Source organism: Ochotona princeps, chromosome 29 (assembly GCF_030435755.1).
Source record: "Ochotona princeps isolate mOchPri1 chromosome 29, mOchPri1.hap1, whole genome shotgun sequence".
Classification (NCBI taxonomy): Eukaryota; Metazoa; Chordata; class Mammalia; order Lagomorpha; family Ochotonidae; genus Ochotona; species Ochotona princeps.
In genome coordinates this window covers 18,733,626-18,749,923 of record NC_080860.1, presented here as the reverse complement: position 1 = coordinate 18,749,923, position 16,298 = coordinate 18,733,626, and the positions used below count along the sequence as shown (strand labels likewise).

The 16,298-nt window shown below is 45.4% G+C and overlaps 1 protein-coding gene across 3 annotated transcripts in view; it reads left to right on the top strand.

The window, feature by feature from the left end:
* The window catches only part of LOC101536605 (sodium/glucose cotransporter 1-like), a 48,017-nt gene that overhangs the window by 1,578 nt on the left and 30,141 nt on the right, over positions 1–16,298 (top strand). For 2 of the 3 annotated variants that reach the window (XM_058656630.1, XM_058656628.1), the window contains exons 2-7: positions 2,430–2,501; positions 4,234–4,338; positions 6,651–6,710; positions 12,433–12,537; positions 14,164–14,269; positions 15,010–15,090. In XM_058656630.1, coding sequence (XP_058512613.1) covers positions 2,430–2,501; positions 4,234–4,338; positions 6,651–6,710; positions 12,433–12,537; positions 14,164–14,269; positions 15,010–15,090 — 529 coding nt within the window. The remainder of the gene's footprint in view (positions 1–2,429; positions 2,502–4,233; positions 4,339–6,650; positions 6,711–12,432; positions 12,538–14,163; positions 14,270–15,009; positions 15,091–16,298) is intronic. The other variant, XM_058656629.1, reaches the window with a different exon arrangement.

Sequence of the window (16,298 nt, the reverse complement as noted above, 5' to 3'; positions counted from 1 at the left end):
ACCCCTGAGAGTTTACAATGGGTCATTATGCTACCAGTGGGCACCTGTCATGGGCAGACATGGACTCCAGCCTAGTAAAAGAATTATTTTTTTTGGTAAAGTCAGATTTACAGAGAGAAGAAGAAGCAGTAAGATCTTCCATCTGCTGGTTCATTCCGCAAGTGGCCACAATGGCCAGAGCTAAGCCAATCCAAAGCCAGGATCCAGAAGCTTCTTGCAGGTCTCTCACATGGGTACAGGGTTTCAAGGCTTTGGGCTGTCCTTGACTGCTTTCCTAGGCCACAAGCAGGGAACTGGAAGGAAAGTGGAGTAGCCAGGCTACAAATTGGTGCCCATATGGGATCCCAGTGTGTGTAAGGCAAGGACTTTAGCCACTAGGCTACTGCGTCAGGCCCAGTAAAAGAATTTTGAAGCAGAGAACAGGCCCTTCATTCTGAAGTATAAAAGGAACAGCTGGATTATTTATTCAGATGAGGTCTCCCTTCACCCCCACCACTGGTCTCAATTATGAGAAATGTCCTTCCAGAGAGCCTAGGCAGGGGTTTCTGAATAGTGAACTGCTATTTTCCTGTACTCTTAACTGAATTAGGAATCCCACACACAGCTTGATTTTTGGCCCTACATGGACTTGAACTTGGCCAAGGTCAGAGGACCAGTAAGTCACCTGATCACCTTCAAAGGAATCCTGCTGTCTCTTATGTTCTGGTGATCATACAATATGGCTAGATACCCAGCAGGTTTTGGTTCATTTCTTTATATTTTTCTTTCCCTTGATTCTTTGTTTGTTTGTTTGTTTGTTTTTAAAGACTTATTCATTTTATTACAGCCAGATATACACAGAGGAGGAGAGACAGAGAGGAAGATCCTCCGTCCGATGATTCACTCCCCAAGTGAGCCACAACGGGCCGATGCGCGCCGATCCGAAGCCGGGAACCTGGAACCTCTTCCGGGTCTCCCACACGGGTGCAGGGTCCCAAAGCTTTGGGCCGTCCTCAACTGCTTTCCCAGGCCACAAGCAGGGAGCTGGATGGGAAGTGGAGCTGCCGGGATCAGAACCGGCGCCCATATGGGATCCCGGGGCTTTCAAGGTGAGGACTTTAGCCGCTAGGCCATGCTGCTGGGCCCTGTTTGTTTGTTTTTGAGATAGTATTATTTGAAAGAAAGAAAAAGCAAGTGAACTGCCATGTGCTGAGTCACTCCCCAAATGCCTGCAATGGCTGGGGCTGAGCCAAGCTGAAGCTGGGAGCCTGGAACTCGATGTAGATCCCTTACAGGAGTGGCAGGAAGGCAATCGCTGTCACCTGCCGTGTTTCCCAGGGCCTGTAGTGGCAAGAGGCTGGAGTCAGGGGCTGGAGGAGGAAATGAAACCCAGGTACTTTGATGGAGGATAAGGGCATCTCGACCAGCGTCTTAACCACCAAGGCTGAACGCCTGCTCCCTTGATTCTCTTTACAAATCATATGTGGCGGGCCCAGCGACGTGGCCTAGCAGCTAAAGTCCTCACCTTGAAAGCCCCGGGATCCTATATGGGCGCCAGTTCTAATCCCGGCAGCTCCACTTCCCATCCAGCTCCCTGCTTGTGGCCTGGGAAAGCAGTTGAGGACGGCCCAAAGCTTTGGGACCCTGCACCCGCGTGGGAGACCTGGAAGAGTTTCCTGGTTCCCGGCATCGGATCGGCGCGCATCGGCGTGTTGCGGCTCCCTTGGGGAGTGAATCATCGGATGGAAGATCTTCCTCTGTCTCTCCTCCTCTCTGTATATCCGGCTTTCCAATAATAATAATAAATCTTAAAAAAAAAAAAAACAAAAGAAAACATTGCCAGTTAAAATGCAGGCACCTCTAGTAAGGGCTGTAGTTCATTTTCACTATGGAAAAACAGTTGTATCAATCAGCTGTCATCCTTAGGTGATAACTTGTCCTGGGTAAGGCAGGAAATCCCTGAGATTATCTTCTTGCCATAGTGGGTCTGGGAAGAGCTGGAATATTTGGAAGGAGCCCTGTATGGCCATGTGACTCTTTACTCCCCAACCACCTCCCCATCTCCAGAAGATGTGAGGTGCATGCAAGGTTTACCATTTCTGATTGAGCTACACACTGTTTAAACCATTTCTTTCCCAGGTTTTGCCAGATTCCATTGTGCTGGCTAATGGGTTGGGAAAAGAAAGAAAGCAATGTTGTTTTCTCAAGGAGCAGTGTAGAGGAGACATGACTTTGTGGTCTCATTGCTGGAAGAGCCTGTGGTCTCCAGCTTCGCAACAATCAGGGCCCTCCTCTCTAACTCAGGCTGTGGGTCCCATCCCTAGAAAGGAAGGCGGGAAGAGTGGATTTGCTGAGAAGTGAAAACCATCTCCTTAAAAGACCCTTGGAGCCGTTTAGGCTGTTGTATCTCCATTGGCATTGATGAATATTGTTATCACTATGTATTTTAGGCTGTAATGTCCCACAGCCGTGCAACAATAGAAGACTTCTTCCTGGCTAGCCGAAATCTGACGTGGTTTTCGGTGAGTATGCCTTGCGTGCGGCACTCCACGCTGCCACACATTAGCTGTTTATGATTTTCTTTTAGATATCTTCTCCTCAGGATAATCTCAAGTTACCAAATCTAAAATGCCAATTAATTCATAGTTCCCTTCAGTCTCTTTACCTAAAGTATCAAGTAGTGTTCTAGATTTCAAGACAGATAGAAACTAGACAGTCACACTCTGGGGGGGACACAATCTAAAATGGGCATTTCGCTGGGAAGAAAGAGTACATATTACAAGGAAGGAAAGGTCTTGCAGAGGTGGACTGAAGGAGGAGTAGGTGTTTTCCAGATAGGTGAAGTATGAGAACATTCCAGAAAAAAATGGAACAACATAGGCCAATCATAGGAGGTATAGAGAAGCGTAGTGCCAATGGGGGGTCGGGGGAAAGGCAGAGTAAAAGGCTAGAAATGGGTTTTTATTTGTATACAAAGTACTTATTAGTTATACCAAATAATTCCATCTAAGAAGGATGACTCAAAACCCTGACAGCAGTAAAAGCAGCGGCATGTCCACAGAGGAAGGCTGGAGACACCCTAGGTAGCCTAACGGCTAAAGTCCTCCCCTTGCATGTGCCGGGATCCCATATGTGCACCGGTTCATGTTCCGGTCGCCCCGCTTCCCATCCAGCTCCCTGTTTGTGGTCTGGGAAAACAATCAAAGATGGCCCAAGACCTTGGGACCCTACACCCGTGTGAGAGATCTGGAACAAGTTTCTGGCTTCATCTTGTCTCAGCTCCAGCCATTGCAGTCACTTGGGGAGTGAATCAGCAGACTGAAGATCTTCCTCTCTGTCTCTTCCCCCTCTGTGAATCTGACTTTCCAAAGAAAATAAATAAATCTTTTTTATATATAAATAAATAAATACTCCCGTCTCATTCCAGAGTATCTGGGTTCAAAACATTGTGTCCTGGCTCTTGACTCCAGCTACCTGTTGGCACATGCTGGGGAGCAGTGGTGATGGAAGGCAGCAGTGATGACTCTGGGGAGTTGGTTCCTGCCATCCACAAATGAGACCTGAATACCTAGCTCTCAGCTTTGGCTTGGCCAGACCTGGCTGCTATGGCCTTCTACAGATTCACTTGTTTATTGGAAAGGCAGATTTAGAGAGAGAAGCTGGAGCTGAGCCTATTGAAAGCCAGGAGCCAGGAACTTCTTCCTGGTTCCCATGTGGGTTCAGGGAGACCAGAAAGGCTTTAAATTTTCTTCTGCTGCTTTCCCAGGCCATAAGCAGGGAGCTGGATGGGAAGCGGAGCAGGTGGGACATGAACCAGCACCCATGTGGGATATAAGTAGATGCAAGGCAAGGAGTTTAGGCACTAGGCTGCTGTGCTGGGCTCTGCTATGGGATTGTATGGAATGAACCAGCAGGTAGGAGCTCAGGGTGAAGGAAGGAAGGAAGGAAGGAAAGGAGGGAGGGAGGGAGGGAGGAAGGAAGGAAAAAGAAATAGAGAAAAGAGAAGAGAGAAAACAAAAGAGAAATAAAATTATTACATTTGGTTTTTTGTTTCTTTGGTTTCTTCTCCTTCTTCCCTTGGCTCCTAACGAATGGTTTGGTGTTGTATAAAAGAGACATCAACAGGAATTCTACCCAGACCTCTAATCCCTGTTAAGAAAATGTGACATTCCATGGGCATTCACATGTATAAAAAAATTCATTCATACAGATGGGCTAATAATTCTAATATGTAATCATCTTTCGATTTTTCAGGTAGGTGCTTCCTTGTATGCCGCAAATATTGGCAGTAATCACATCATGGGCCTGTCTTCGAAAGGAGCTACTTCAGGGATTGCCAATGCCGCCTTGCAGTGGGTTGTGAGTAATGCTCTTTCACGCAGTCATGCTTCACCTTGATCGTCGTCCAAGTGAAGCTCAGATACACGTAAGACACTTTACACAGAACTGACATTGTGGCAGGCGGTGACAGTGGGTTAAGCCATCGCCTGTAATACCTGCATCCCATATGGTTGCTGGTTCAAGTTCTGGCTGCTCCACTTCCCTTCCAGCTCCCTGCTAATACACATGGGGAAACAGCAGAAGATAGCCCAAGTCTTTGGCTCCTGGCACCCACATGGGAGACCTAGAAGAAGCTCTAGGCTCCTGGCTTCCACATAGCTCACACCTGGCCACTGTGGCCATTTGGGGAGTGAACCAGTGACTCAAAGATTCTCTTTCTACAGAAAGTCTCTTTTTCTCCCCCTCCACTTTTTCCTTTCCCCCACTCCCTCCCTCTTTCCTTTCCACCTTTCTCTCCACCTTTTTCTGTAAGTCTGCCTTTTATATAAGCAAATAATTGTTTAAAAAATTATTCAGCTTGGAGTAAATATTGAAAGACTTCCAGAGGAGTCACGGAGGAAAGAAATCACAGTTTTAATTTTTCAAGAAGATTGTTAGGTTTACATTGTAATGACCATAGGAAGCCAAGGAAGATAGCACTGCTAGATTTGCCAGGTAGGAAAACATGATTTCAACATTCAAATAAACATAAAGTGTACATGTGTACATGTATGTAAGTGTTATATGTATATGTATGAACATATAGATGCATACACATACCTGTCTTTGTATACTTTGACATTTGCGACAGCATAGATCAAAAATGGGCTCAAGTAAGCCCTTGGACATATTCAATAATAAATATTTACTACAGATCTCCTCATTCATCTTCCAGAAATGCCAGATTTCAACCATGAGTGACTTAAATGTTAGATTATTTCACCTGTGGAATAGACTTGTTGTAGGAAGTCTAAGTTATAAATAATGTATCAGTCTTGCATTATTAACCTCACTCTGTAAAAATCATTTGCTTTGTTTAATAAATCAGAAAACGCCATCCTCTGACACTTGTCTTTTTTCTTATTGGCTATAAGGAGTAAAACCCTCATAAGAACCTCATAAGGAAGTGGAGCTGCTGGGATTAGAACCGGCACCCATATGGGATCCCAGTGCATTCAAGGCGAGGACCTTAACCATTACACTATTGCGCCGGGCCCTAAAGAATCTGGAAACATCTTTTCCTGACATATTCAACTCACCTTACTCTTTCTTTGTAAATAAAGCCAGAGCCTAATTCATTACTTCATTTTAACTGCATGAAATTTTGGTATAGTTTAAAGATTTATTTTCTTTTTATTGGAAAGTCCGATATACAGAGAGGAGGAGAGACAGAGAGAAAGATCTTCCATCCGATGATTCACTCCCCAAGTGACCACCAAGGCCGGTGCTGCGCTGATCCGAAGCCAGTAGCCTGGAATCTCCTCCAGGTCTCCCACGTGGGTGCAGGATCCCAAGGCTTTGGGCTGTCCTTGACTGCTTTCCCAGGCCACAAGCAGGGAGCTGGATGGGAAGTGCGGCTGCTGAGATTAACCAGCGCCCATATGGGATCCCAGCGCGTTCAAGGCAAGGACTTTAGCCACCAGGCCACCACACTGGGTTCCTACACTCCTTTTTCCTAGAATAGGTTGTGATTTTTAATCTCTTATAAAATCTATTTTTCCTGATTTAATTGTGATCTACCTTTATTTCTATCTAGATTTAGACAAATAATCAATCCAATTTAATAACCTTGAAAATTGATTTGATTGGGACTGGTGCCATAACTGAATTGGCTAATCCTCTCCCTGCATGTGCCAGCATCCCATACAACACCAGTTCAGGTTCCAGCTGTTCCATTTCCCACCCAGCTCCCCTGCGTACAGCCTGAGAAAGCAGTAGAGGATGGCCCAAGGTCTTGGGACCCTGCACCTGCATGGGGGACCTGGAAGAAATTCCTGGCTCCCAGCTTCGGACCAGCTCAGCTCTAGCCATTGCAACCATTTGGGGAGTGAACCAGCAGATGGGAGATCTTTCTCTGTCTCCATCTCTATGTAAATCTGCCTTTTCAATAAAAATAAATTAATTTAAAAAAATTGGTTTGATTAGTCCCCCAAAATTCACTCTTTGATTGCAAAGATTGTGGTGTGCCTATAAGTTCAATTCATGGTGCCAGAAAGGACATGCTTGGGTCTTTGTTTGTAAGGGGCCAGTGGAAATACACTTGTTCGGGTCAATCCAATAATGAGCTTGTGTATTATTTAACAGCTATCTAAACGAGACCCTGATTTGATTATTGTTCTTCTTGGTTTCAGTCTTCACTTCAGCTCTGTGTTCTTGGTTGGGTAGTTTTTCCTTTGTACGCCAAGGCTGAGGTAAGTATTATCATTATGTGATTCTCCACAATAGTTGTCTTATGAATATTGCATGTGTACTAAAAATTCCCAGAAGGCATGTAAGATTTCCGATCTTCTGATGTTTGCACTGACTTCCGGAAGTCCTAAAATGCCTGAAATGTATCGTTCTGCCTTGGATAAACAGAAAGCAATGACAGGTTTTATGCTGGATCCTGTTTGAGTTCATCTCTTAAGGCTTTTATGGAAAATGTTTAAAATCTTTATTTAAAAAAAATAAGACCTTAAAAACTGAGATAAACTGCAGAAGCTCCTTAATACCTCTGGGGGAGTGGTTCTAGGATTCCCCCTGGACCTCCTGGACTCAGATCCCTTCTAGAAAATCACAAAGTATTCGGGTGTAAACCATGCGCAGCCTCCTGAATAAAGTTACTTAAACGATACGTAACGGGAAGTAAATGCCATGTAAATAATTATTTTTGCTGTATTGGCTTCAAGAAGGGTGGAAAGAAAAGTGTCTATATGTGTTCCCTAGATATGCGATTTAGTAAAATATTTTCAATTCATAGTTGGTTCCAGGTGTAGCTGCAAGACTTGCACATATGCAGGGCTAACTGTGTGTTACTGGCCAGAAGACCTGAAATCTTAAAGAAAAAAAGTTCTTCCCAGAATAGCCACAGGACAGAACTAAGGACTGTCAAAGCAGTGGAAAGCCCCCAGAAACAAGGGAACCAACCAACGAGAGGGTCAGCTCTCCAATCTGAGTGTGAATTTTGCCCAGATCCTTGGCTGACTACCAAATGAAACAGCTGCAGAGGAAACCTCCCGAGGGCCGGCCAAAGCAGCCAGCAACCCAAAGCCAGAAAGGCTGAAACATGAGCTCTGCACATCACGGTGGGGGCGGGGGGTGGGCAGGGAATGGCAAGGAAGATTTTTTTTTTAATATATTTTTATTTTCATTTTTGAATTATCTGGTACAATTTTGTATAGGCTGGGATTCCTACTAAAACAAGACACAGACATCCCCGGGAGAACAAAACAAGATTCTGAATTGCTGTATTTTATTAGCTAAATGACTAAACATATGAAGAAAGAGGGGAAATAATTGCAACCCATCCTCCAAAAGAAAAAAAAGCAAGCAATAAATAGATACTGATCCTGTATGGACCCAGATGTTGATTTAGAGAGCAAAAAAAAAAAACCAATAAGTAGTAAATGAAAATGTGATGCTAATGAAGAAGTAGGAACCCTCAACAGAGAAACCGAAACTAAAGGAAATAGCTCAAAGGCAATTCCATACTTGAAAAGCATGGGAATTTAGTTGAAAAATGCACATGTAGGGCCACTCCACTTCAGATCCAACTCCCTGCTAATGGCCCGGGAAAGGCAATGGAAGATGGCCTACCTGCTTGGACCTCAGCCATCCACGTGGAGCTCCTGCTCCCTGGCTTCAGCCTGGCTCACCCCTGGCCATTGCAGTCATCTGGGGAGTGAACCAATAAATGGAAGACCTTTCTCCATGTCTCTCCCTTATCACTGTAACATTGCATTTCAAATAAATAAAATAAATCTTTAAAAAAAAAAGAAAGAAAACAGTATAAGAAAAATAATGTATTATTGATTGGCTTCTCACCAGAGTCATTAGAGGCCATAAATTAATAGAATTACACATTCAGAATGCTGAAAGAAAAAAAAACTGTCAAGTAAAATTCTATATCCAATGAAAGTATCCCTTTTTAATTTTTTAAAAAGATTTATTTATTTATTTTTTATTACAAAATCAGATGTACAGAGAGGAGGAGAGACAGAAAGATCTTCCGTCCGATGATTCACTCCCTAAGTGAGCTGCAACGGCTGGTGCTGCGCCGATCCGAAGCCCAGAACCAGGAACTTCTTCCAGGTCTCCCACACGGGTGCAGGGTTCCAAGGCTTTGGGCCATCCTCGACTGCTTTCCCAGGCCACAAGCAAGGAGCTGGATGGGAAGTGGAGCTGCCGGGATTAGAACCGGCGCCTATATGGGATCCTGGCACATTCAAGGTGAGGACTTTAGCCACTAGGCCGTGCCGCCGGGCCCCTAGTATCCCTTTTTTAAAAAAATGTATATATACATATGTATGTATTTTTATCAGAAAGGCAGATCAGATTCACAGAAAGAAGGAAAGACAGAAAGATCTTCCATGCACTGGTTCACTCCCCAAATGGCTGCAATGGCTTCAGCTGAACTGATCTGAAACCAAGAACCAGAAGCTCCCTCGGGGTCTCCCACGTGGATGCAGGCACCAAAGGCTTTGGGCCATCCTCTACTGTTTTCCCATGCCATAAACAAGGAGCTGGATGGGAAGTAGAGCAGCTGGGACAGAAGCAGGTGCCCATGTGGGATGTCTGCGCTTTGAGGTGGAGGATTAGCCAGCTGAGCCAAAGCACTGGCCCCATTCACATGTTTTCCTTTTTTGAAACGTCTTTTAAATCTTCTGAGTTGTAACAGCTTTAAAAAACACACATAGGAGCAATCATTTAGCAACATGGTTAAGACATAATGTCCCATAGTGGAGGGTCTGGGTTCCGCTTCCAGTTAGAGTTCCTGACCGCAGCCTCCTGCTACTCATGTGGGCCACCTAGCTGTGTCCAATCTGTGGCTCCAGCTCCCACAGCCTGGCAACTGTGGATGCTTGAGTAGTAAACTAGCAGATAGGAGTTTACTAGAATTGTCTCTTTCTCAAACAATAAAGATTTATATATACATATGTATATATTTGCTGAATATGTATTTTATTATGGATAAATTTTATGTATAAATTTTAACCAGTAGATGGAAGATCCTCCTCTCGGTCTCTCTTTCTCTCTGTAAATCTGCCTTTTCAATAGAGATAAATGTTTTAAAAAGAAAGAAGAAAAAAAGGAAGGAAGAAAAATGGTGTGAATGGGAGATAATCACATGAAAAGATGCCATTATTAGTCATTAAGAAAGTACTAATTACAATAAGTTTCATGTGCTTAATGTTATGGTCAGTGAGTGCAGCTTCAAGAGGAGGCTCAGTAGAGGCTCAGGGAAAAAGAAAGTTAATTATTACTATGGTGTGAACATGGTTTGGCTTCCAAACTTAGTCTGGAGTTTCAGCCCAAAAGTCATAAGTTAATGATACTGAGAGGGTAGAAATTTAATCCAGTTATAGTGTTTGGGTGGCGGGCCTAGTGGGAGGCGGTTAGGGAGTTGGCAGCATGCCCTCAGAAGGTAGTTCTCACAAGAGGGTTGTTTTTAGAAGCTGAGTTAGGCCCAGTATTTCTCTCTTCCTCCCTTCCTCTTTCCTTCTCTCCCTTCCTGCCTTCCTGCCTTTCCTCCTGTCCCTCCCTCTCCCCTTTTCACCCCTGCCCCTCTGTGGCTCAATGTGTAATCGGTACCACCATACCCCACCATTGCCATCCTCCAACTTCCAGCTTCAGTCGATGCCTGACCAATGGTGCAGCCCAGTCTTGGACTTGAACCCCTAGAACTATAAGCAAAAATAACTCTCCTTCCTTTACAGGTAACTAGTTCCCAGTATTTCATATGGTAATGAAAAGCTGACTAATAAAATTATACTTACAGGTCCTAGAGACCTCAGGCACAGCTGACCACACCGTACAAGGCCATATGATCACGTCAGAGTGGTCGAGAGACAGAAACCCAAAGCAAAAGGAGGCTTAAGGCCACCACCTTCATTGAGGTTTTTATTGGGAAGGCAGATTTACAGAGAAAAGGAGAGACAGAGAAAGATCTTCCGTCAACTGGTTCACTCCCCAAATGGCCACAGCAGCCAGAGCTGAGCAAATCTGAAGCCAGGAGCTTCTTCCATGTCTCCCACTTGGGTGCAGGTACCAAAGGGTTTAGGCCATCATCTACTGCCTTCACAGGCCACAAGCAGGGAACTGGATGGGAAGTGGAGCAGCCAGAACATAATCTGATGCCCATATGGGATGCTGGTGTGTGCAAGGTGAGGATTTATCCACTGAACCATCGCACTAGGCCCCAAATTTACACTTTTAAAAACAGAAAATTAAGTTTGTGTGAATGATGCTTCATACACTGTTTAAAAAAGGCAGTGGAGATGGCACAAAGCCTTGGGATCCTATGCCCTCGTGGGAAACCCAGAAGAAGCTCTTGTCTCCTAGTTTCAGATCAGCTTAGCTCCAGCTGTTGTGACCACTTGGAGAGCAAACCAGCGAAGGAAGATCTTTCTGTCTCCCCTTCTCTTTGTAAATCTGCCTTTCCAATAAAAATAAATGAATCTTAAATTTTTTAAAAAATAAATGGGGAGGGCCCGGCGGCGTGGCCTAGCAGCTAAAGTCCTCGCCTTGAAAGCCCCGGGATCCCATATGGGCGCCGGTTCTAATCCCAGCAGCTCCACTTCCCATCCGGCTCCCTGCTGGCCTGGGAAAGCAGTCGAGGATGGCCCAATGTATTGGGACCCTGCACCCGTGTGGGAGACCCGGAAGAGGTTCCAGGTTCCCGGCTTCGGATTGGCGCGCACTAGCCCGTTGCGGCTCACTTGGGGAGTGAATCATCAGACGGAAGATCTTCCTCTCTGTCTCTCCTCCTCTGTGTATATCTGGCTGTAATAAAATGAATAAATCTTTCAAAAAAAATAAATGGGGAAAAGACAGTAAAGATTTGAAAGTATTTGCCATGGAGTTCAACATTGTGAAGCCATAAGGCCAGGCAAGTTACCTTATTTTGAAGTAAGGTCTTAATGGAAGTAATTCCATTTAAACATGAGCCCTAATCCAGTGCAATATTCATAGAAGAGAAAATTTGGACACAGCCAAGCACAGAGGAAGGTGGTGTGAGGGCCTGGGGAAGAAGGCCCCAAGCCAGGAGAATCTGCCTGCCACAGACCCTCCCATCAGAGCTCTCCAAAGAAACCAACCTTATCCTCACCTTAAACTTCCAGGCTCCACAACTGTGAGGAGATAGGCTGCTGTTGTCTGAGCCATCAAGCCTGTCCTGTTTTGTTAACCACAGTCCCAGCAAAGTTGTATCAGTAAGGAGTGTGAACTAGCTTGGGAGAACTCCCTGATGCACTAAGCCATATGATTATTGCGCCAAGCAAAAGGTGAGACTAATACAAGTTATCAATGTGTAGAAGAGGGCCCATGATCTCCATGAAGCCCGCTGGAAAGTGTAGCCCCACAAGCAAAAGCACATGAGAACAACTGGGGCCAAATTCATGCTGATGTTAATTCACCAAGTGTGTGTTCACCTGCCAGGAGCCAGGCCCTTGAACAGTGCACAGAGACAGTACAATTCCTGCCCAAGTCAGTGGAGCAGCACAGCAGGGCCATGTGACGTGTGCACGCACGGTAGCTGTGTGTGCCCTGAGCACAGGTTGGAGCCCTGGGGGTGGGGGTGGGCAGGCTAAGTGTTGAGCACTGGCGACCTGTGTCGTGTATGGCGAAGCGCTTGGTCTGCCTCTGTCATTCCATAAAAGTGACTTGTCCTCCTTAGACACCCCCGGCTAGCTGGATTTCCTGCTGCCTTCTGAAGATCGCACAGAAAGCTGTGTGCTGCAAAGGCTGCTTCAAGACAACGATACAGCTTTGCCTTTCTTAGTCCTCCCATCTTCACAGGTGTCGGAGGCGGTGACCACTGGGCCCCCAGCCACCGCAGGCAGTGTCTCTGACAGCACTCGGCGACTCAGGCTCATTCCCACGGACCTGCCTCCCCTGCGCTGGCTGTGTGATACTGACCTCTCCTCCTTTGTCCAGGTGGTGACAACGCCAGAATATTTGAGGAAGAGATTCGGGAGCCTCCGGATCCAGATCTTCATCTCTGTTTTGTATTTATTCTTCTGTATCTTCAACAGGATCTCGGTGAGTCAGGCAACAGCTAGCCCAAGAAAGTTAAAAATAAATCAAAAGGCAGGATTTTGGATCATGCTAGATTTATTCCAGTGGTTTATTCCAAGGCTCCTTACGCTAGCTTCTGGCCTCTGCTGACTAAATTCCAGAACAGGAAAAAATAGCTGAAAATAAGATGCCACTGTACCTGATGTGTAGGTTACAGGATTCTCCTCTGCATTCCCCAAACACCTTGACGTTCCCCTCTCATTGTCATCAGTGAGGTCAGCCTGAATGCAGTGGTGTTCACAAGCCATCAGTCTGATTGCCAGAAGATGCACTTAGAACAGCCCACAGGTTTGCATGCGCCTTAAAAGGAAATGGAAACCCCTGCATTTTGTTTTTCAAGGCCCATCCTGGGCCCTTCTGCCCCTGCCTGCCCGCCCTCTGCTCTAAGCTATGCTGCGTGCGCTCTTGAGTCTCTCCAACCAGCAAGTTGAAGCCAGGCAGCTCTAAGCATTGATTAGCAGAGAGTATATGGTCTCTGGGAAGTAGATACTGAAGCGTTGCTCTATACCATGTCTAGAAATTTCTTTTCCCAAATTTCTGTGTGACTGACTGACTCCTCCTCACTCCTTGGAGGACAAATGACTCCCTGCTTGGAAAGGACGCTCAACAATATGCCTGGTCGGTGTCTACTCCATGACTGCTTTGCTTTGTTGTCCTGGTCACCAGTTGAGTGTTTATCTGTTTACTTCTTGTCTGTTCTTCCCTACCTCCTCCCTCTTGGATCTGAGGACTGGGTCTGGCTTGCTCCCTTGCATTAGGCCTGCACTGAGAAAGCATTTAGCACACAGGGCGTCTGAGCAATACATGTTTTTGAATAGGTGAATAAGGAGCCCACATCACTTGCGTTTCCTTCACAAAATATAAGCTCCTCAAAGACAGTATCTGGGTGGCAGTGTTGCTCATGTCTTTGGACTCCAAGTGTCTCCGACACGTGTGGCCCTCAGTGAATGTGGGACGAATGAATGGACAGATGACACTCTTCCCACCAAATGCCAGGCTTTGGAGGCCAGAATCACAAAGCAAGAGGCTAGACAGATGAATCATGTGCAGATGTTTGGAGATCAGTGTCCACTAAGCTAGGGGTCAACAAATCCCATTCATGGGCCAATCCAGCTAATAAGCTGCCCCGGACAGCACTTCAACTGAGGGCGATTTTTACAGTTTGAAAGGATTGCAAGAGTAGACAGGGTGTGTGGCCAGTGAGGCCAACCATGTCTGCCATCTGGCCGTTAACAGAGAAGGCCGATGGCTCTTAAGAAGCTGTCCTCATTGCCGCTTGCTGTGGCAGAATTACAAAAAAAATAAAGTTAAATTTAAAAAAAACCTCTGAGATTCCAGGGTGGAAGAGGGGCTAAGTTGTGTTCACTGAATGAATTGGGTTAATGTGAAGGCACTGACCTTGGCTGGACTCCTAGAGCCCAAAACGTGAGTAGGTCTCACCCAGAGGTCCCTTGGTGATGGGATGGACGCGGTAGCCCAAGACCAGAGAGAACATCTTGCAAATGGCTTCCCAGGGCAAGTTCCTCCAGGGATTCTTGTTGATTCAGCTGGAAACGGAAGTGCAGCCATTGACCTTTGTACTCTTTTCAGCTGGAGATAAGTCACTGTGCCATGTTCCTGAGGATGATTTTGGGCGTGGACGTTTACCTGGCCATCCTGGTCTTGCTGGGCATCACAAGCATTTACACTATCACAGGTGAGGGTTGCTGTAAACCACCCCATGGGGATGGATACCACACAGACAGTGAGCAGTGCCGAGGCAGGGGTGCCTGAGCAGTCCAGCGACCAGGCAGAAGACTGACTCTTCAAAGGAATTGCAAAGGGGATAAGAGGAGAAAGGGAGTAAGGTCTTCAGGTGGAATCTTGTCCATAAGTAATCCTGACCTAGGCGGCTTCATTCTAGATTTGGAGAATGGGTGCTCTTATCCTTCATTTCTTCCAGCCACAAATACAAATCTTGGGTGTGTGCTTGTGAGTGTGTGTGTGTGTGTGTGTGTGTGTCCCTCGCAGAGTCCCAGGCAGAGTGGAATGCATCCCATCAGTAACTTGTGGTAGGAAGGCCCGTGCTTCCCACAGGGCACTGGGTCACATTCTCTGACATTGTGGTGGTCACAACAGGGCCCGAGGGTACCATTAACATCTAGCAGTTTGAAGCCAAAGATGCTGCTGTTACTTACCAATTGAGCTTTTGTGATGAGAGATGTAGCATGTTTGCCTAGGAAAACCATTTCAAGACTTTTATTTATCCCCAGAGTGGGAAGTAAAGGGAAACTGGGACATAGGAGGGCAAGATAAAGAATCCAGCAGAAAGATCATGAAGACGTTCGTGAAAGGAAACGGGGTGTGCCAAGCCTAAATATAAGAAGCGCTGAATTAGAGGCCCAGAAAGCCCGAATGTGGAGCAGGTGATGAAGCTTTTCTTTCTCTGTCTTCCAGGTGGTTTAGCCACCGTGAGTCTGACCAACAGTTTACACACTATCCTCATGGTGTTTGGATCCTTGTTGCTAATGGGCTTTGGTGAGTAACACTTCACAAGATTGGGCACACCAGATACAGTCTAGCAGATGAAGGAGCCCCGAGGTCCTCAAAATCCAAGAACATTCTCAAAGGCCTTGCAGGTGTTGGGAGGAAGCTTCTGTTCACTTCAGGAGAAGGCAGAGTGGAGGCGAGAAACTCTTAGTGCATTGGTGTCCCACGTTGCATCCTGCCGTGGTGGGTTTGTTCAGGCTCCTTCTCTCTAGCAGAGGGTCCCTTTGGTCCACTTGATAGAATCCAGCTGTTGAGGCCAGTGGAAGAGCCTCCCAAAGGTGCAATTCCATCATTCTTTTATCAACACATCTTTCTCCTCTGGACTCACATCACTTCTACACAACTTAAGATTAAAATATATATACATACAGTAAACCTTCTGTGTTTATGGATTCTGCAAATCAGAGGTAGAAATTACTTGGGGAAAAAAATTGCACCTATACTAAACAGATGCAAAGTTTCTTTTTTCCTACTTGCCATTCCCTAAGAAAAACAGTATAGCAACTATTTACATAGCATTTTAATTTCACTAGGTAGTGTATAAATAACCTAAATATGATTTAAACTCTACAGGAAGATATGTATAAGTTATATGCAAATACTTTGTCATTTTATGTAAGGCACTCATACGTTTTTGGATTTTGGCATACACCAGAAGTCCTGGGACCAGGATACATATTCTAATTAATCACTGATTGCTTCACATAAGCAAATGATACTCCCCCCAAGTCTAAAACTTGCTAAGAATAGAACCATTGCATCCCCCCCCCACACACAGTGCAACTTTATGCATTAAGTCCCTACTAAATAAGTAGTTACTAAATTATGAGAATGAAAATAATAGCTGATATAAATTGAGTCATCAGTGTAGGCATTTATCTATATCACCTCATTTAATGAGAGCAATTGTCATGAGGCATGATTATTTTTAATTATCCCAGTTTTACAGATGATGGGTCTCAAGCAGCTTAGTCACGAGACACACCAAAAACAAAACACACACCCTAAGCTGGATCTTTCCACCACAAAGCATACCATACGCGCTAACATATTTTAATACCATAATGGAAGACGAACCTACCTCAACATGGAAATTTCTTCCACAGCCAGGAGTGTGAGCTTAGTCAGTTTTAGTGTTACCCACTAATCTGTGAGTCAGAGATGGATCTTGCAGAAATCTAGAAGGAAAAGCTCTG